This window comes from Lutzomyia longipalpis, chromosome 4, assembly GCF_024334085.1.
Source record: "Lutzomyia longipalpis isolate SR_M1_2022 chromosome 4, ASM2433408v1".
Lineage (NCBI taxonomy): Eukaryota > Metazoa > Arthropoda > Insecta > Diptera > Psychodidae > Lutzomyia > Lutzomyia longipalpis.
The window spans coordinates 8,032,693-8,052,069 of NC_074710.1; the positions used below are offsets into that span (position 1 = coordinate 8,032,693).

General features: G+C 38.5%; 6 protein-coding genes across 6 annotated transcripts; 3 read left to right on the forward strand and 3 right to left on the reverse strand.

The window, feature by feature from the left end:
- The first annotated feature begins 5 nt into the window (after positions 1-5).
- Positions 6-991, forward strand: LOC129796261 (transmembrane protein 203). Its single transcript, XM_055838053.1, has one exon. The coding sequence runs from the start codon at positions 467-469 to the stop codon at positions 890-892; it is 426 nt and encodes a 141-aa protein (XP_055694028.1). The 5' UTR covers positions 6-466; the 3' UTR covers positions 893-991.
- A 66-nt stretch (positions 992-1,057) lies between these two features.
- LOC129796197 (tumor suppressor candidate 3) lies at positions 1,058-2,378 on the forward strand. Its single transcript, XM_055837973.1, has 3 exons — positions 1,058-1,245; positions 1,316-2,202; positions 2,264-2,378. The coding sequence occupies exons 1-3, from the start codon at positions 1,159-1,161 to the stop codon at positions 2,277-2,279; spliced, it is 990 nt and encodes a 329-aa protein (XP_055693948.1). The 5' UTR covers positions 1,058-1,158; the 3' UTR covers positions 2,280-2,378.
- Positions 2,379-3,612: 1,234 nt separating this feature from the next.
- Positions 3,613-6,552, forward strand: LOC129796202 (polyprenol reductase). The gene is made up of 2 exons (XM_055837984.1): positions 3,613-4,216; positions 5,764-6,552. The coding sequence occupies exons 1-2, from the start codon at positions 3,877-3,879 to the stop codon at positions 6,345-6,347; spliced, it is 924 nt and encodes a 307-aa protein (XP_055693959.1). The 5' UTR covers positions 3,613-3,876; the 3' UTR covers positions 6,348-6,552.
- Positions 6,553-6,629: 77 nt separating this feature from the next.
- On the reverse strand, positions 6,630-7,851 carry LOC129796224 (uncharacterized). Its single transcript, XM_055838007.1, has 2 exons — positions 7,542-7,851; positions 6,630-7,449 (listed from the first exon to the last, which is right to left on the reverse strand). The coding sequence occupies exons 1-2, from the start codon at positions 7,667-7,669 to the stop codon at positions 6,783-6,785; spliced, it is 795 nt and encodes a 264-aa protein (XP_055693982.1). The 5' UTR covers positions 7,670-7,851; the 3' UTR covers positions 6,630-6,782.
- A 139-nt stretch (positions 7,852-7,990) lies between these two features.
- On the reverse strand, positions 7,991-11,783 carry LOC129796106 (luciferin 4-monooxygenase-like). The gene is made up of 5 exons (XM_055837830.1): positions 11,145-11,783; positions 10,608-10,800; positions 9,984-10,169; positions 8,685-9,144; positions 7,991-8,593 (listed from the first exon to the last, which is right to left on the reverse strand). Exons 1-5 carry the CDS (start codon positions 11,497-11,499, stop codon positions 8,105-8,107), a joined length of 1,683 nt encoding a protein of 560 aa, XP_055693805.1. The 5' UTR covers positions 11,500-11,783; the 3' UTR covers positions 7,991-8,104.
- A 701-nt stretch (positions 11,784-12,484) lies between these two features.
- Positions 12,485-18,576, reverse strand: LOC129796075 (kinesin-like protein Klp68D). The gene is made up of 3 exons (XM_055837777.1): positions 18,423-18,576; positions 17,728-18,288; positions 12,485-14,480 (listed from the first exon to the last, which is right to left on the reverse strand). Exons 1-3 carry the CDS (start codon positions 18,450-18,452, stop codon positions 12,828-12,830), a joined length of 2,244 nt encoding a protein of 747 aa, XP_055693752.1. The 5' UTR covers positions 18,453-18,576; the 3' UTR covers positions 12,485-12,827.
- Between the last annotated feature and the right edge of the window lie 801 nt (positions 18,577-19,377).

Here is a 19,377-nt window from a genome sequence, read left to right on the forward strand (position 1 = left end):
GAGTAGAGGTCTATTTGGGTTACCTTAATAGAGACTGCAATCAAAATATTGAGGAATTTTGCCTCTTTCCTGGACAATTTGTGGCTCCTGGAGGATTGAGATTCAACGTTAGGGAAATAGAAGTTCTTTGTTTAGAGTTTTGGGAGGAAAAAAAAGCTTCTTCCTGTCGAGAATCAAGTGATTGGGGTCTTCCTAGTGGAAGGATTTACCCGAAGACTTATCAAAGGATTCAATTGAGATACAAGAAGACTACAAAGGACAATCTTGGAGGATCTCTTCGGCAGGAAATCAAAACTATTCAAAACAACTTTTTTATCCAGATTTGGAGGATTTCCTGACACAATACTGATGACTTCCACGTAAGACGCAGAATCTGACCAATTGGCTAATCTCTGTTCCCGGAAGTCTGTGATGAAATCCTGTATGCCCTGAAAACGTCCTAGACACCCTTAAGCTGTAACGAACAATGTTCAAGTTGTCTGAGCTGGTGAAATGGCTGGGATTGACGGAATTTGAGATCTTCACGAATCTCCTGGCTCTCCTTGTCTTCACAATCCTTCTATCCTTGCGTGTTTCAAGCTACCTAAGTGCAGAATATCTCGATTGGTTTGTCATCTTCTCACCACTCTTCTGCGGAGATGCGTGCAATGCCTACTTCTGCTTGATTGTCTGCATCCGGATGTACCTGGAAAGTGATCAGATAAAACGTCGTGCCCTCCATCGACTTCTCTGGAGTACGAATTACATCGTCCTCACGGCTGTCTTCAAGTACCTTCTGTGCTTGAAGCTCTCCGGGCAGATTGGCTTGGAATTCAGTGAAGTCTTCTCACCCATCTTCATCCTCCTCCAGCTCATCGCTGTGCGAGCCTGTCAGCTACCCAACTCTGCATAATCTTCCGGATCATCCTGACTGATTAGAATTGTTACAATTAAAAGTCATTTATTCGATTTCTTTATGTAAATAGAAAGATAATAAATTAATTTCTTTTTTTTTTTGATTTTTCTTAACATTTCAACGGAATTCGAACGTTTGAATGAGAATTTGAATACATCCAACGGTCGACTGGAAGGGATCTCTGGTGCGCAGCAGCTGTTTATTTTCCGTGTGATTGTCCGGCTTGCGAAAATCTTTGATTTTCACTGAAAATTCCCGTGAAAATGCGTCTTGTGGCAACTGTGGGCCTTCTTCTGGCCCTCTGCGTGACCCTGGTGCCTGAATCAGATGCACAGAGTCGTGCAAAGACGGTAAATACGATGAGAATCCCGCGACGACATGGACACGTCATTGATTTTATCCCATTTGGGATGATTTCAGGGTTCCGGGCTTGCGGACAAGGTGCAACAGCTGCTGGATATGAATACAAAGAAATCCGTGCTGCGTCTCAATGGGCAGACATTTAAGGATTTCGTAAAGAGCCCCCCGAGGAATTACTCAATTGTGGTTATGTTTACTGCCCTCTCTCCGTCCAGGCAGTGCGTGATCTGCCGGCATGCCCACGATGAGTTCACCATTGTGGCAAATTCGTATCGCTTCTCACCAGCCTACAGTAGTCGCCTCTTCTTCGCCATGGTGGACTTTGACGAGGGTTCCAGTGTGTTCCAGATGATGCGCCTCAATACCGCCCCCGTTTTCATGCACTTCCCCGCCAAGGGGAAGCCCAAAGGGAGCGACACTATGGACATTCAGCGCGTTGGCTTCTCAGCTGAGGTCATTGCTAAGTGGATTCAGGAACGCACAGACATCCAAATCCGTGTGTTCCGTCCACCAAATTATTCCGGAACTGTGGCTGCTGTCATGCTTGCCGCCCTTGTGGGGGGATTCCTCTATTTGCGCCGGAATAATCTCGATTTTCTCGCCAATAAGCAAATGTGGGGCTTCATTGCATTGTTCTTCTGCTTCGCCATGGTGTCCGGGCAGATGTGGAATCACATCCGGAGCCCACCGTTTGTGCATAAAAGCCAAAATGGGGGTGTTTCCTACATTCACGGATCATCCCAGGGGCAACTTGTCATTGAGACGTACATCGTCATGTTCCTCAATGCTATGATTGTTGCCGGGATGATTCTTCTCACGGAAGCCGGGTACAGCACAGATGCACGGAAGGGGAGGATTATGGCCATTGTGGGGCTCTTCCTCGTTGCCGTCTTCTTCTCACTCATCCTCTCTGTGTTTAGGAGCAAAGCTCAAGGGTATCCCTACAGGTAATGACGGGAAATTCTCTTTTCCTGGAAGATTTATTTAATTAATTTTTTTTTGTTGCAGTTTCCTCTTCAAGTGATTTTCCATCAGGGGGCGATTTTGTGATAAATTTTCCACCGCCAATAAGAATTTATAGCGATGAGAGGAATAAAGTTATCATTTCTCAAACACCCAAAAATGACTTTTTTTTTTTTAATTAGTTGGTATACCACAATCAGATCGGGCTCAAACCTGGTATAAGCACGTTTTAGACATCCCACATTACGTAAATGGTGGTGGAAAGGAAATTTTTGATCCGGCCGGCCTGCCGGCTGGTCGCCTAAACTTTGCCTTATAACTTTCGAACGGTAACAGATAGACTTCCGGTTTGAAGTTTTCTGTAGAAATATGGGTGTAAATTTTCATTTTTTCGCATTTTCAAAATCCAAGATGGCCGCCGTCTGCCATTTTGAAATACCGTCAACCACTTCCCTTATAGCTAGAGGTCTGAAATTTTAGTATGTTGTAGAGCTCAGTGAGACGTTTTCATCGATAATTCATACTTTAAAATCGGTCAAGCCGTTTAGCAAATATGGCGACCTAAAGCAAAAAGTGTTTTTTCAAAATAACTCGAGAACGGCTTGACTGATTTTGACCGTCTTGGTATCAAATCAAAGGTATTGCGAAGCCCTACAACTGTCTAGAACATTTCAAGTTTCAAAAACATCCGCAAGAGGCGCTAAATATAAAAACAAAAATTTGCCTAACTTTAAGGGGCAATATCTTCGAATCCCGATTATCGATTTCTTTTAAATTTTGATATGTTGTAGCTTGACTCAATATCTTTCATCAGTCCGAAAATGAAGAAAATCTATGTCGCCACTTAGAAGATATGGCGATTTGAAAAATTCTTGAATTTGAAAAGTTCTAAGAGCCATATCTCTTGTTCTGCTTGTCCGATTTTGCTCAACTTGGTATCAAATTAAAGGTTTTGCAATTCTCTACAACTTTCTGGAACATCAAAAAATTATTGAACCATTTCTCTTTGACAAAAAATGCCATAAACTATTTTGGTAAAACAAATATCCGTCAAATATTTAGAATAGAATAATTTTCCCACCAAAAAATAAAAAATTTTGCAATTTCAGAGAGGAGAGCATAAATCGGCATAAACCGTGCATAAACAGTGGACAGAGTGGGGCTCGGCACATAGAAGTGGGGAGACTTCTTCGGCTGTTTGAGCATTATTATTTCTAAACAATTCATGTGCGCGGTGAAAGTTACGAAAGAAGAAAAATCAATAGCGCAATCCGCCATGGAGTGTTGACTTTCTCTCTCTCGCTCTTTAAATCTCAAGAAGATTGAGCAATTTTTGCTGCATAAAAAATTTAAATATTTTATGATCCTCCCCGATTCCTTAAGAAATGATTTTTTTAAAAAAATATTTTTAGAGCGCGAAAAGAATTTATTCTCTTCGTGACTTCCTAAGATTCTTGCAGCATTTCTTTGGTCTATTGAAGAAGAAAATAAATTGTCGTCGTTGAAGCCACTGGGTGGGGCTGAATGAATGGGAGAAGAAAGAAGAAAGAAAGGTACGTCGATGGAGTTCAAAATTAGCGGTAGTTTGTTGAAAGTTTCTCAGTGTGGCAGCAGCAAGATTTTGTACACAGCGCACGCGGAAACTTCCAAAAGACGCGATGATCTTCCTCCTGAGCAACATGGAGATGCTGTTCTTCAGCATGGTGGCTGCTGTGACGATTGTGGGCTGCCTCATTGGGGCTGTGGAGCCCCATTTGCCCGCCTTTATTACACAATCCTTCCGCTATGGGAAGCACTCCCTCAAAGATCGTAGGAATCATCTGGTTGCACGTCTGGAAGTTCCCAAATCATCCTTTAGGCATTTTTACGTGTTCGCCCTTGTCTGGTCCACGATGGCTCTCTACCTTGTCTTGCGTACCACAGTGGCTGGAAAGCCAGCTCCAGAGGCACTTGTTACCTTCCTGGACTTTCTCTGTGGCATGAGGCGGACGGAGAAGAGTGAGTAGAGAGCTAATTTCTTGAATTTGAATTTTTTTCACCTGGAAAAGATTTTTGTGCTTTCGCGCGTTTTATTCGCCATTCAGTTTATTTTATTAGGGGAGAATTGGCCAAATTGGCTTTTTAATGTTTGAGGATCTCTCTCTAAAAACAACTCAATTGCTTTCATATTAATTAAATTAAAATTTGGGATCTCAAGAAAAAATAAATGATCGAGCACGAAAGATCCGATCAAGGGGATTTTATCTGGCAAAGAGAGAGTATTTGAAACAGAATATATACTTTTTTAATATTCCGAATGATAAATAATTTGAATCTTGCTGTGAGTGTATAATAGATCTATTCTCAAAATACCCTGATACTGGCAATTTGTTTTCTAAAAATTTAAAATTATAGTGAATAACTTTGAATATTTTGATTTCACAGCCTGGTTAGGCGAAGAATCAGAATAATTTGCTTATATTTCGAATATTTTTCTACAAAATCTGAATCATTTACGAATAATGGTGATCGTGGTGATCATTCCTGATTTTTAAGCTGTTTTAATATAAGTTTTTGACAATTCGGAATTCTTATTGATTATTCCGAATTGTAAATCCCACAATACCAGAATATTACTATAAGATCTAAGTAAAGAGAATACGTAAGTTAATAGAATATAAGTTAATTATTTCTAGGGTATATTCAAATAATTTGAACATTTGCAATGATACAAAAAAACCGAATAATTGCCGTATGTGATGACAAGTTTTCGTATCGCCTTAATTTTAACATTAATATTCGGAATATTGAGGATTATTTCTGGAAAATTCGTTACCTAATAACAGGGGGATGCTCAACCCCAAGAAATCAGTACTTTTCGTGAAAAAGCCGTTGATACCAAACAGACAAAGGGATTAATTCACAATTCCACTTGCATTCGAAACTACATTTAATTAGCTTTCGATTAATCCCTATCTCATCATCCGAATCGACTTATTAATATAAAAAAAAGTAAGTATTTCTCGGGAATCGATCGAGATTGATCAAGATTTGAGAAATTCCTTATACATTCTGTTCAACAAAAAATTAGTTTTCTTCACATAATAGAGGTTATACCATCCCCTTGCCTAATTATAATTACTTATCACTTCGTCACTAATCGCCCTAATCGCTATATACTTTTGTTGTATCTGTCTCAAGACTCCATAAAAAAAACGTTTTATACGACAAATAGAGCCAAAACTGACGAATTGTTGATGGAAAATTTAAAACACTTACTGCCAATTATTCGGAATAAATCCAAAAATTCTGAATATGATATACAAAGATCATTAACATTGAATTTTTTTCTTAAAAAATTCTTTAAAAATTCAAATATCTGTAATTATGTATTTGAAGTAATTTGAATTTCAATACAAATTATTCTGCGAATATTGAACCTATTTTTGACCAGATAATGTCCCCTTAATTCCCCTGAGTATCAATTTAATCATTTAATAGTTAGAACTGATCAAAAATTACATTTTTTTAATAAAATTTTATGCTTAAAAAATTCCAATTTTCAGGCACTTCACTGGAGACTCTCCTGGCCACATTTTGCTTGTTCCTTCAGTGCTGTCGACGCTTCTGGGAAACGCATTTTCTGCAAATTTTCTCACGCACCAGTCGCATCAATATTACCCACTACCTCGTTGGCTACATCCACTACTTTGGTGCCTTTGTTGCCATTTTGGGGCATTCTCAGGGCTTTGTGACTGTCGCGGGGAATGCTGTTATCACACCAGATCACCTCTCATGGAGGATTCTCCTTTCTGGGGCGGTTTTCCTCTACGCCTGGTGGCATCAGTGGCGCTCAAATGTAATCCTGGCGCGTCTACGAATGGATGCAAGTGGGAAGGTTGTGACGGAGAAGCATCTAATGCCAACTGGAGGCTACTTCGAGGTGGTTTCCTCTCCGCACATGATGTTCGAGTGCCTCATGTACATTTCCTTAATTCCAATACTTCGGGGGAATATTGCCTGGCTCTTTGTGACTGCGTGGGTGGTGGCTAATCAGGCACAAGTAGCTCATCTTACCCACGCCTGGTACTTGGAAACTTTTCCCAACTACCCAAAGACACGAAGAGCTCTCATTCCATTTGTTTTCTAAACTCATTTGCAGCTTAAAGATGAACTTTTTCTCTTTTTGAGAGAAAAGAAGAAAAAAAGAGATAAAAGTTCTAGCATTTAATTAATTAGGTTTTTAATGTAAAACAGGGCTTATATTAGGAATCTCCAATGCAGTATTGTCAGTTTATTTTTAATTTTGTTCTTTTTTTAATAAAATTAATAAAGTTAATAAACAATTTTGTACATATTTTTTTGAAGGAATTATTTGGTGCAGTGGGCTAAATCGTTGCATCTATTTCCTCATGAATTTCGTCTTTGAATTTTAGCGTTATGGGTTCAAATCTTACCGCAGTTGGTGTTTAAAAAAAAATGGCGTTCTCTCTAGAATTTTTACTGCCACAAAAATTATTTGACTGCTTTTTCAACTAAAAATAATACAACATTTTTTTTCTTTTTTCTTTTAATTTTACCCATTTTACCCAAGAATGGAAAATATATTGAAAAGAGCTTTAGTAGTTGAATCCCAGGTTGAGCCAAGACCATTAAGTAATTGACCGAATAACGAACTACTAGTCCCGTGTTTTTCTCTGTACTTTAGAGATTGGGTGAGAGTAGAAGAAGAATCTGCTGCTGTAGATTGACTCTTAGGCGCAGAAGTTGATGGGTTCGTTGTCTTAACTCCATCTGTATCCTGCAAGGTTTTTTTTGAAGAATTTTCTGATGATGAGGAATTTTTATCTAACTCTGCTCCTGTTGCTGCCCTTGTTGTATTCTCTAAGTTTTCTTCTTTAAGTGTATCCTTGACCTTCTTTTCTTCATCCTTTACTTCATCAGTCTTCTCTGCTGCCTTAGCTTCCTCCGTTGACGTAGCATCCTGCGTAGATATTGTTTCGTTCGTTGACGTAGCTTCATCCTTTAACATAGTTTGTTCCGACGACGTAGCATTATTCATTGCAACAGTTTCCTCCAAGTCTGACTTTTTTTTATTCTTTTCTTCCTCCTTCTCCTTTTTTCGAGCTTCCTTTATTGAATCCCAACAATTGGCTTCATCTGCCATGTCACAATTATTTCTGTCCGCATTGAACTCCTTACCGATTGGACAAGATTTCAATGTAGCTTCACCTTTTTTGCATTCATAATATCTGTGGAAGTAATTTTATTTTTATTCCTAATTAAAAAATTAAAATTTTCTACTGTCCTTTAAATTTTTAAGGTCCTAAAAGAATGTACTTACGTTGAACAATTCTCTGGATTTGCAACTGAAACCGTGTAAGACGATGTTGTTGCACCTTTGGGACATTCAAACTTTTGTGCATTCGTTTGGAAAGTCAGGCAAAGGAAAATCATTAAAATAACTTTCATTGTTCCTCAGAAAAAATTTCAAAAAAATTACTAATTCTTAGGCATTTGTGCAGTTTTTTTTACACACTGAGTGCTTCAGTTGAAGCTATAAAATTTAAAGAAAAACGTACTGAAAAAGTCATAAAAATGTAGTAATTTTTGTAAAAGAATTTTATTTTCCCAACACACAGGTTGACTCAGAATCTGAACTAATAAATGAAAGAAAAATTAATACCTTAGGCGGGTATTTATAAATGTTGCCAAAGCTCCAAAGTATATAATAAAAAAATTAATTTAATTGCATCTATTTTAATTGTGCAGAAAATAAAGCAAAATTATGGGTTTGTGGAATAGAAATTTTTATTAGGTTTTCTCAAAATTCACTTTTATAATTTTTTTTCTTCATTTTTCTAAGCCCCTTAAAACTCTTAAAACTTATCCTTAACTCCCAAAAATTTAAATGTTTCTTGTTTCCTTTTGGTTGATAATAAAAGTATTCGATTCAGTTGAATTATACATTTTCGTTGCATACTTTTCAATTTCCTTCTTTTTGAGCTTCCCCGTGAAGGTTGTTTGCAAATTATCAACAAAATAAATTCCCCCGCGAAGTTTATGATTATCCGGGAGGTTCTCCTCAACAAGTTTCGAAAGCTCCTTGGCCGTTACATTGGCGTCCTTTTTTCTCGTAACAACTGCAGCTGGTAGTTGGTAGCATTTATCATTTCGTATACCCACAGCAACGGCATCTTGCACGTGTGGATGAGCCTTGATGACTCTCTCAATTTCTGATGCTGAAACATGCGTCATGTAGTACTTGATGACATCCTTGGAACGTCCAACAATGTGTAAGAAGCCATCTTCGTTGTAGAAACCCAAATCTCCGGTTCGGAAGAAGCCTTCTTCGGTGAAGGCATTTTCCGTTTCAACTGGATTCTCCAGATAACCCTTTAAAAAAAACAAAATGGCGCCCAAATGACAGCTGCTAACTCCAGGAAAAACATCTGAAACTAATTCTAAATAAGCAATAAGCACTTACAAACATGTGCTTTGGGGTTTTGAAGCAGAGTTCCCCACTCTGTCCTGGACCAAGGCGTTTTCCTTCATCACTTAGGACGATACCCTGAACGCCATGGAGTAGGCAACCAACACTTATTGGCTTCTCAGGATTAAACTTATACATGGCAATATTCCCAATTTCTGACATCCCATAGGCAATGTAGACGTCAGCATTGGGAATGTAGGGCATCAACTTCTTTGCCAGATCATCCGTTGTTAGACTCCCAGTGAAGAGGAGTTGTTTGATATTTAGCAAACTTGTTGATTTCATTTCGGGCGATTGAAGAGTGAGATTTAGATAGATGGAAGAGACCAACGTGTGTGTTACGTTGTACTTTTCAACGATCTTTAGATAAGTTTCAGGACTAAAATCGTCTGTTGTGATAACACGAGGGACTCCCGCAAAGAGGTGCTTCAAAACATTAACGTAGAAAACGGACCTTAAAGGATAATTTTCAATGAATAAATCCGGTTCATTTTATTTCTGTTAAATTATTCAATTTAAAATTCAAAAAGACGCCATATTTGATGCTCGATTTTTTTTATAAAAAATTTTAGGTTATGTTAGTTTGTAGAGAAGCATTTTTGTAGCTTTAACACTTGGAGGACCCAACATTTGGCACAACGCGGAGGATCAAATTGGTAATAAGTACCAGTTGATAAAATATTCTCAATAATTTATTATTAATCAGTTTATTGAACGAGGATCGAAAGTTTCACTAATTCTTGATCTCCTTCAAGCATTCCTGCACCTAATTACTAAATATTTAATTGAGAAAATCGTTACTGGAAAAAAATTGCGTAGAATCGATGCAAAATTGCCAATTCAAACGACTTTTTTAGCTGCAGTTTTGCTTAATTTATTATTGCGCCTAAATCATCACAAACTTTGATTCTTCAAATAACTTTTTAGTCACTTCCGGCAATAAAATTGGTCCATATTAATGATTTTCACTGGAGAAAAGTGAACAAGAGTACATTATTTGAGAAATATGGGGAAACATAACCTCAAAACCATGGCTGAAATGTATGGGATTTTGACTGGTAATGATTACCAATTTGATCCTCCGCGTTGGATTCTGACTGACCTCAATTATCTTCCAAATAAAAGACTTTTCTCGCGATTTTCTTTCTGCTATCTTAAAGTAATTAAAATTCCCTACACATAGATGCTAAATTCATCGAGATAAGTCCAATAGATTTTATTTTGTGACGATTTTAAGGTTTCAATTGGTACCAATTACCAGTAAAGTCCTCCGAGTGTTAAAAAGAAACATACCAAAAAGGGGGGCAAAAACTAAAGAAACAATCCTCTGGTGAAGTTTCCAAACCATCAAACCAATGCTCCCGAACAAGAGTTTGATAGGGCAGAGCAACTGCCTTAGGTGAGCCAGTTGTTCCCGAAGAGCACACAATTATTTGGTACTCTGATTGAGATCCTTCACTTGTTTCTTCATAAAGTTTTCTGTATAAAAAAATTGTCTGATTATAAAAAGACTCAATCTTTGCCAGCCGGGTAAAATGAATGCTAATGAATCAATTTTTTACATCATCAGCGTATAAAAATTAATTTTTACGCTTTAACACAATGATCCCAGGTAAAATACTTCCCAAAGGTATTTTACGCGACATGTATCAATTAGAGCCACTGGCGTCCAGCAATGTTACCCGGTGGGACCATAGTACAATAGAAAATATTTATTTGAGACAATATTCACTTAAGTGAAACACAAAATATTTTTTAAGAGGTTTTTTTAAAGGTGAAATGAATTAATATTTTCAGAAAAAGATCCCAATATTATACACAGAAAATGATTTTTTTACACCAAGTGTCTGTCGTGAAAGTTAACCCGGCTGATCATAGTCTCTCTGTTAATCATTGAATTCTTATTTTTTCTCTTACCTTAACAATTTCGCAGAATCTCCTTCTCTCATTAGCTCCTCAATATGAAGGTAATTCGACATTTTCTTCCCAAAAACAACAATTGTTGGGTAATTTGGCAATTTCTCCGCAATTTTCTCAATCATTGAAACCATATCGTTGTCACAGAAGATAAATTTGGGTTTTGTGATTTTAAAAATTGAATAAAGTTCATCTAAAATGAATTTTTTTAAAGATAATTTTACACAATTTTTACAGTGATATTTCGCAGTATTAATTCCTTTATTTCTTATCCACATAGAGGATCAATTATTGATCAATCAGATTTTACCAGGAATTGATCAATTTTTGATCAATAATTAATCGATCTATTGACCAACTCATCAATATTGATTTAACGATTTTTGATCTTTATTTGATCAATCCGATCAATTTAATTGATTCAATCATGATTGAGCACTTGTTGACTCAATATTTTGATTTTTTTTCACAACGAAACAAGAAATAAAAGGTGGTTATACTGCGGGACATCAATGTATTTGATCTTCTTTTCTTTACCTTCATTCTGAAACACATCCATTGCATTTGTTGGTGCTTCGAGGAAAAAGCAACCAAGGAGGGCTGGAGCCAAATTATGCCCATTTCTTGCCACAAAACCCACAACATCGCCCCTCTCGCAACCCCTTCGCCTCAAACCACAAGCAATTTTCTCAGCATTTTCAGCTGTTTCAAGATTAGTCATCCGCACACCGTTATCATCGCTAATTTGAATCACTTTCTCAGGATCGCGCTTAAGGACGCCAAGGACAATTCGTCCCAAATTTACTTTATCATTAAATAACCACGCGGGTTTAGCAGGACCACGCCATATTTTTTCTTCAGCAAAGTATTTAGTTTGAGGATTTAGGGACATTTTTGTTCACAAATTCACTTTTTTACAACAGTTCTTTGAGACCTCTTTGAGATGCTACCATCTGGATTTAAATGCTGAACAATACTGAAACACTGAGAGACGAATGATTCGGATATTTTAGGTAGAAAGAACGTAATTTCGAGACGGTTTAAGATAAAATTTATTTATTTTTGCCGAAAGATTAAGATTGTTTGCTGAAATATTTTGGAAGGTGTCGAGAGAAAGAAGACAAAAAAATGGTGTCAAGAACCTCTCTTACTAATCCCATGAAAAGCCTAAATGGAACTATTGTAAATATTTCGTAGCTTTGAAACAGCATAGACTGAAAAAATAATCACTAAAGTCTCGTATTAGGCATGTTTTATATAAGGACTCTTCTGCCTGTGAATGATCATTAGGCGATAAAGAAAGAACGAAAGTTTATGGCTTAAAGGAAATTTAAGAGAATTCATTTGAGCTTGATTTTATCAAAATCGATTGAGTAGAACCGGAGAAAAGGCTACTATTGGTTTGTCCAATATTTACACGGATTTCTAACCTAAAATATTCACGTAAATTCAGTAGAATTTTGATTTTCTGTCTCATTTATCCCCATTGAATGTAATGGTAAAATGTTAGGTTAGAAATTTGTGTAAATATTGAACAACCCAATAAATGAAATAGATTAAGAATTAATTAAACTTTCGATCCTTATTCAAAAAGCAGATTTACAATTAACAAAACAATTAATATTTGGCCTTTTATATTATGTTGGACACTGTGACCATTTAGATCCTCCGCGGTCCTCCAAGTGTTAAAAAAAAACATTCGAGTTGAGAAAAAAATTCCTTTTGAAAAAAAATCCAATATTAAGACGCATGATCTCCTTTTGTCGTTTCCATCAGCACTTGTCGTATTTTTTATACAGATTTTGAAACATTTTTACGACAAGTTCTGCTTCAAGCGGACGCTTCGTTATCTCCCTGTAAACTCTCAAATAAAGCTCTTTTTGTCTTTTTATCTGAAGCACTTTAATAATTTATTGGTAAACTTTTACACACTTTTTTTTCAAGTTTTATTGCAGAGATTAAATATAGGGGAGGTGTGATGCAACGAAATAAATAGTTTTTATTTATTTTTAATAAATAAAAAAGGGATTAATAAATGTATATAGAAAAAAAACAAGAATATTAAGTAACGTAGCCTCGTAAAAAAAAATCACATTTTGCGAGAAAAAAAAAGAGATGAAAAATAAAGAAATGAGAAAGTCTTACTTTTTTGTGGGAATTTTTTTGTAGTTAGTTTGGGGGAGGAGATTAAATTGCACGATTCTGGCGGAGTTTGGGCGCCTATTTGGGGATCAGTCCTCTGGCTTTGGGGTAGGCCGATGTGGACCTCTTGGCGCTGGCTGAGCGTGCAGCAGCTGTTTCAGGGCGGGAGGAACGTGCACGCGAAGCTGCTGGCGCTGCGTCGGGATTGTTCACATTGCGATTGATTATCTTGTCAAGGCGCGACTTCACCTGACTCGTGTAGTTGCTGTGATCTGTGGAAATGTCCAAATCCCCCTCAGTTTGCATTGCCTCCGCCAGGACGGCCTGCAGCGATGCCGACACTTTGGGATTCCTGTACTCAAATGTCGTCCGCAGTGGCATATCCAGTTCGTGCGAAAGGATATTCTCACCGCGATACCGAAGTGTCTCCTGCCCCCCGTGGCGGATCTGCTGCAACGCGTATTCCGACACAGGACGACGACGTGCTGGTTGTGCCACTGGGCGTCGCATTTGCTGCCCATCCATGGCGATTAGGGGGCAGAGATTCCACTCTTCCTGCTCCTCATCGTACCTCGCTTGTGTCGTGAGGCGTGACTTCACTTCGGCCGGCACAAAGTTGTCAATAATCAACAGGAGGCGCTTGAGTTCCTTTATCAGCTCATTCTGTGTCATTTCCAACTCTCTGCGGTCACGATTGTGCTCCTCACGCGTATCCACAAGTTCCTGCTTCAGTGCCACCCATTTGGCGTAGCACTTCTTCAATTTGCGCGTCTTCACGTCAACTTCCTGCTGCAGCGAAGTCACCGTTTCACGAATCTCCAGCGTTGTCTCCTCCTGCAGCTCCAACTGCTGCTGCATCTCAACTTCGCGCTTTTTGCGCTCCGCAATCTCCGACAGTTTCCGCTCAAGCTCCATTTGTCGCTCAGTGTACGTGTCCAGGATATTCCTCCCACCACGCACCAGCTGCCCTTCAAGCTCCTGCAGTTTACTCGCCAGCTGATTTGTCACCTCACGCTCCCGGAGGATTTTCTCTTTGGACTCCTTATCGGCCATTTGCAGCAAATCATTATCCTTGCTATTCTCCTCACCACTCACGTACTCTTCCTCCTCCTCTTCGGCACTTTCCTCCTCCTTCTCGTACTCATGCACACGCTTCTTCTGCTTCCGCCTCCGCGGAAGGCTCCTCTCGCGCTTCTGTCGTTCCTCAATTAGCTGCCGCAGACGCTCGATCTCCGCCTGGTATTCCTTCAATTTTGCATCCTGTGGATCCTCATTCTTCACGGGTTTATTCTGAATTGTCTTAGCACGGCTAGCATAGCGTAGCGTGGTCAGGGTTTCATTGTAGTTGTATTCACTTGGCCCAATGTTGGCAATCATGATGGTCTTGGAATTCCCACCGAGGGAATCCTGCAGGAGGCGCGTCAGCTTTGAATCACGATACGGAATGTGGGGGGAATTCTCAGCAAGCGCTGAGATAACATTACCCAGTGATGAGAGAGCACGATTAATCTTACTGGCTTCCTTTAGGCGCTCCGCTGTGGCTCCGGTCTTTGATTGTCGCTCACTCCCGGCGAGATCAATTAAATTCAACTTGCCAACTTTCACCGTGTTACTGTCCAGTTCGCACATTTCAATTTTAATGAGGAAAATGGCATGAGAGCGTGAGCTGTGTTCATTCATATTCGTATAGCCCACTGTACGATTTTTGTTGCCCTGATTCATTACACTCACCTACAAATAATAATAAGAATAAGAATAAGTCAATCATAACGCGTCCAGTTATAAGAGTTGGTGTCCCACAACGTGTAGAAGTTTATTTATGCGTTGCAATTTAATTTATGAGCTGTATTAGTAGGCAAAGTTGATTTTAGCTGTGTTTCTTTCAGACACAGCTTTTGTGTACCGAGCAAAATCGAAAGTCGTCAGATCGGGCTCAAACTTGGGATGAGCACGAATTAGGGTCCCCACATTCCAAAAAACGTATGCGCCAAAAAAAATTTTTTTCCGGCCGACTGGCCGTCCGGCCGGAACCTATCGCCTAATTGCGAGAGAACGGTGATAGATAGAGACTTGCGGTAAACGGCAAAGTTTAAATATCGACTTGAAGAAATCCAATTATGAGGTCAAATCCACCCCCCCACCCCCCGTCCGCCATTTTGAATAACCTCAAAATTTTGTTTTCGCTATATCTCAGCCGCTATTATAGCTAGAGGGCTGAAATTTTGATATGTTGTAGGGGCCATCAAGAGCTTTTCAACGATACCTCATTTTCAAAAATCGGTCGAGCCGTTTAGTCAATATGGCCGCCACAATTTTTCATAGAAAATCGACCATAACTCGAAAACGGCTTGACCGATTTTAATCAACCAGGGGTCAAATGAAAGATCTCAACAAACCCTACAACTCTCTAGAACATCCGAATTTTCAAAAGTGACCGCTAGGGGGCCAAAAATCAAAAACAAAATTTTCGACGAGTTTTCGATGAATATCTCGAAAACGCCATTATCGATTTGCTTCATTTTTTTAAATGTTGTAGCTGACCATATTATCTAGCTTCATGCCAAAAATGAAGAAAATCTATGTCGCCGTTCTCGAGATATAGCCTTCCAATGTTGGCATGTCATATCTCGGGTTCTACAAGTCCGATCTTGATCAACTCAAGCGCAAATGAAAGGTTTCGTGAAACCCTACAAATGTCTAGAACATTGCAACTTTGAGAAATGACCGCAAGAGGCGCTAAAATCGAAAACAAAGTTTTCGAAAATTTCGAACTCGAATTTTTCGAAAATGGCGACATAAATTTTTTTCATTTTTCGATATGTTATAGCTGACTTCAAGACCTTTCAAACAAAAAAAAATTTATGAAAATCTATGGATCCATTATCGAGATATGGCCTTCTAAAGATTTCTTAGGGTATGACTTTTCTACTTTTCCCGACTTTGCGCGTTTTTAAATTAATTCACGTTCTAGTTTGCTCTCACAAAATTGGTACACTGAAAGAAACACAGCTCTCGTAAGCTTGGTCAGCTTACCAGTACATTTTTTGTGAAATTCAGTATTTTGATGCATAAAAATGGACATACAGTGCCCAGAAAAATAATAGGACCACCAATATAGGTTTTAAATGTACCCCTGACTTCAATCGTCAATATCTCAGGCTGTGGTTAACAGATTTAAAAAAATGGCATAGATTCGGAAAGTTACATTCATCCCCTTTCCAACGATGGTAGATTTTCGTAAATCGATCCATCCGTTCAGCTTCGGAAGAGGATTGAACAGAAAGTGGCATTTTTGGTATGGGTCTACTTGAACGACTGTCAAAAATCAGCTCCTTAACCGATTTTGATCAACCCGGCAGTTTTGGACAGGGGAAGAATGTAGCTTTCATAGTTTTTTGAAATTTTGAAAATCGGACACCCAGAAAAAAAATTAGACGGGTTTTTGTAGGTGCTTCTATTTCGATAATTTAAGGGTGAAAATACTTCATAATTTACACAAAGTTTCATAACAAATTTTTGTTTTTTTTTATGAAAATATTATTTTTGTAAGTTTAAGCCTTTAAATTTTAACCAATTAAATTCAAAATTATTTTTCTCGACACTGTATCTCTGGTTCTATAACACCTACAGGAATTTCTTGACTAATTTTGAAAAGGTCTTGAAATAAGCTATAATTTGAGATAAATTTTGTTACTTTTCAATGTCAAATCCAGAACACAAAATGGCGTCTTTTTGTTTGGTTAAAACTAATGTTGACGCAAATTTACTTTATTGTGACGCAGAAAAAGACTAATGTTGACTCAACTCCCTTATCGCGACTCAAATTTTCCCTTATTTAGACTCGGCCTTTGTCTAATGATGACTCAATTTTTAACTAATGTAGACTCAGCCTTTACCATACAATCTATTAATAAATTTTATTCTATTCTATTAATAAGATTCAGTTTATTTAAAATATTCCGTCTTACTTTTTTTTTAACGTCGCCTTAAGTTAAAAATCGCGGTTACATGAGATATTTTGTAGTACAGATATGTTAAAAAAATTGAGTTTACATTAGGCAAAGGCTTAGTCTAAATAAGGGAAAATTTAAGTCGCGATAAGGGAGTTGAGTCAACATTAGTCTTTTTCTGAGTCACGACTAGATGGAGCCCTTTTTGTTTTACAAAACCATAATTTTTCAAATGGCCATATCTTCTAAACGGCGACATAGATTTTCTTCATTTTCGGACTGGTGAAAGATATTGAGTTAGTCTACAACATATCAAAAATTCAAGGAAGTCTATGATCGGGATTCTGAGAAATTGCCCCTTAAAGTTAGGCAATTTTTGTTTTTGTTTTTAGCGCCTCTTGCGGCCATTTTTGGAACTTGAAATGTTCTAGACAGTTGTAGAGCTTCTTGAAACCTTTCATTTGATACCAAGATGGTCAAAATCGGTCAATCCGTTTTCGAGTTATAGCGAAAGAACACTTTTTGCTTTAAGCCGCCATATTTGCTAAACCGGTTGACCGATTTTCAAGTATGAATTATCGATGAAAACGTCTCACTGAGCTCTACAAAATACTAAAATTTCAGACCTCTAGCTATAAGAGAAGTGGTTGACAGTAGTTCAAAATGGCGGACAGCGGCCATTTTGGATTTCGAAAGTGCGAAAAAATGAAATTTTACACCCACATTTCTATAGAAAACTTCAAACCGGAAGTTTCTATCTGTTACCGTTCTCTAACCGATGTCTAAAACATGCTCATACCAAGTTTGGGTCCGATCTGAGGTGGTCGGTTTTACGGACGATTACAATACTTGGTGTTGACCACGAAGTGGAACACCAACTAATTGTTATTCACATTCCATTCAGATTTACACACTTTATACAATTTTTTCTACAAAGGAAGTTTTGTTTCTTTAATGAAAACTTCCTTCCGGAAGGAGCTGAAAATAGCTCCCGGAAAGACATAGAAAAGCAAGAATTTCCCACTTACCATATCCTCGACATTCTTGCAGAGGACTGAATGCAAATTGGGCACGTACACACCGACATTCTCACGCTCACGAAGCTCCAAACCGCCACGATTTGATGGTTTCAGCAAATCCCGCAGCTCCTCCATGTAGATCTCAAGGTATGACGCTGCCACGAGGAAATTCATATTCTGCGCACGATTTATATGTGCCCAGATTTGTTCAAATGCCCGCGGGATGATTCCCTTGTCCTCCGGGTCCCCGCGCACCCCCTCCATTGTGTACGTCTTCCCCGTGCCCGTCTGCCCGTACGCAAAGACGCAGCAGTTGAAGCCCTCAAGGACAGACGACACCAATGGGCGCACCGTTTCATCGTACAAATTCTGCTGCGTTGCATTTGGCCCGTAAACCGCATCATACGTGAACATCTTCCGGTTCTCCTTCGTGACTTCCTGGGGATTCTGAATCTCAACCACCCCGCGCGCTGGGAACACTTCAACGACCTTCTGGTAATTCCCAGCCTCCTCCTTATTACTCAGCGGACGACATCGCACCACCACCTGAACGCATTCATTCTTAACACCCTGAAAAAGGTGACAAAGAATAAGAATCTTCCCCATTATTGATTTTCCCTCATCCCTCTAAGGCGCCATTACTCCCCCCCAGACTAAGCAATATTTTCATTAACATTTTTCATGGATTTCCAATGAAAACTCACAGCGCTTTTGTGCCTTCCGTGCCTCTCCATTTCCTCAACTAGCACCCTGTGCTATTTTCCTAATGCCCAAAAAGGTTTTTCACTGAGAAATTTTCATTTTTCTCTGACTAGAATTTTTCACACAGCACCCACCATTTGACGTTTTCCGAATGTCATTTATTAGCAGGTACTCACGTGACGTAAAGGCGTAAGAGTGAGAGTAAATGCCCACCGGCGTAAGAGTTAACTGTTTTTCTTTCAAGATTTCCTCGCATTTTCCGCAGAATTTTCCAGCAAAATTCAGTTTTTCGTGCTCAGAAAGCAATTTCGGGTCAATTTGCATTAAAAACTCAGGGAGTTCATGAAAATTGTTTCCGGGAATTTCTGTGAGCCCTTATTTCAGTACAAAACCTCCATTGTGTCCCTCCGGCCATTCCCAAAAAATTTCTGGAGCCCTAAAGATGAATGTTATGCCTAAAATTTGAAGAAAAACTGAGAAAAACACAAAATCGAAAAGCAATTTCGAGGGTTGGAAAATACACTATACTAAGTCGAGTTAGTATAGTCTATTTTTAACGCATTTTTTGATAGCTTTTGATGTCCTTCATCTTCCCTCAAAAGGACAAATTCGAATATTTGTTCCCTACAAAGTTACAGCGAAAACTGTAAAAAGTTTTACATAAGAAGCAATGTAAATCTCAAACTTCAAATCGCTCTCCTGAAAATCAACAAAAATGAGTTAGTATAGTATATTTTCCAACCCTCGATTTCGATTGTACATTAACCCTTTCGTGTCCAACGCGAAACACAAAAATATTGAAACATGCGCTCTTTTATATTACGAAATTTATTCTATGAATGCTCTCAGAAAACTTTTCTCAGTCAACGTCTTCTATGGTCTAGAAGGGGAATCTGGGGTGAAATGGTGAATTTTTGGGAGATAATTTTTCCTGAGTTCCCTGAAAATATTTGAGTT

Coding starts and splice junctions, on each gene's coding strand:
- LOC129796261 (XM_055838053.1), top strand. CDS start 467: ATGTTCAAGTTGTCTGAGCTGGTGAAATGGCTGGGATTGACGGAATTT.
- LOC129796197 (XM_055837973.1), top strand. CDS start 1,159: ATGCGTCTTGTGGCAACTGTGGGCCTTCTTCTGGCCCTCTGCGTGACC. Junction 1,246..1,315: donor CACAGAGTCGTGCAAAGACG/GTAAATACGATG, acceptor GGATGATTTCAG/GGTTCCGGGCTTGCGGACAA.
- LOC129796202 (XM_055837984.1), top strand. CDS start 3,877: ATGATCTTCCTCCTGAGCAACATGGAGATGCTGTTCTTCAGCATGGTG. Junction 4,217..5,763: donor CATGAGGCGGACGGAGAAGA/GTGAGTAGAGAG, acceptor TCCAATTTTCAG/GCACTTCACTGGAGACTCTC.
- LOC129796224 (XM_055838007.1), bottom strand. CDS start 7,669: ATGAAAGTTATTTTAATGATTTTCCTTTGCCTGACTTTCCAAACGAAT. Junction 7,450..7,541: donor AATCCAGAGAATTGTTCAAC/GTAAGTACATTC, acceptor TTACTTCCACAG/ATATTATGAATGCAAAAAAG.
- LOC129796106 (XM_055837830.1), bottom strand. CDS start 11,499: ATGTCCCTAAATCCTCAAACTAAATACTTTGCTGAAGAAAAAATATGG. Junction 10,801..11,144: donor GGATGTGTTTCAGAATGAAG/GTAAAGAAAAGA, acceptor AATTCATTTTAG/ATGAACTTTATTCAATTTTT. Junction 9,145..9,983: donor AGTTTTTGCCCCCCTTTTTG/GTATGTTTCTTT, acceptor TTATCCTTTAAG/GTCCGTTTTCTACGTTAATG.
- LOC129796075 (XM_055837777.1), bottom strand. CDS start 18,452: ATGGAGAGGCACGGAAGGCACAAAAGCGCT. Junction 18,289..18,422: donor ACGGAAGGCACAAAAGCGCT/GTGAGTTTTCAT, acceptor CACCTTTTTCAG/GGTGTTAAGAATGAATGCGT. Junction 14,481..17,727: donor GCAAGAATGTCGAGGATATG/GTAAGTGGGAAA, acceptor TATTATTTGTAG/GTGAGTGTAATGAATCAGGG.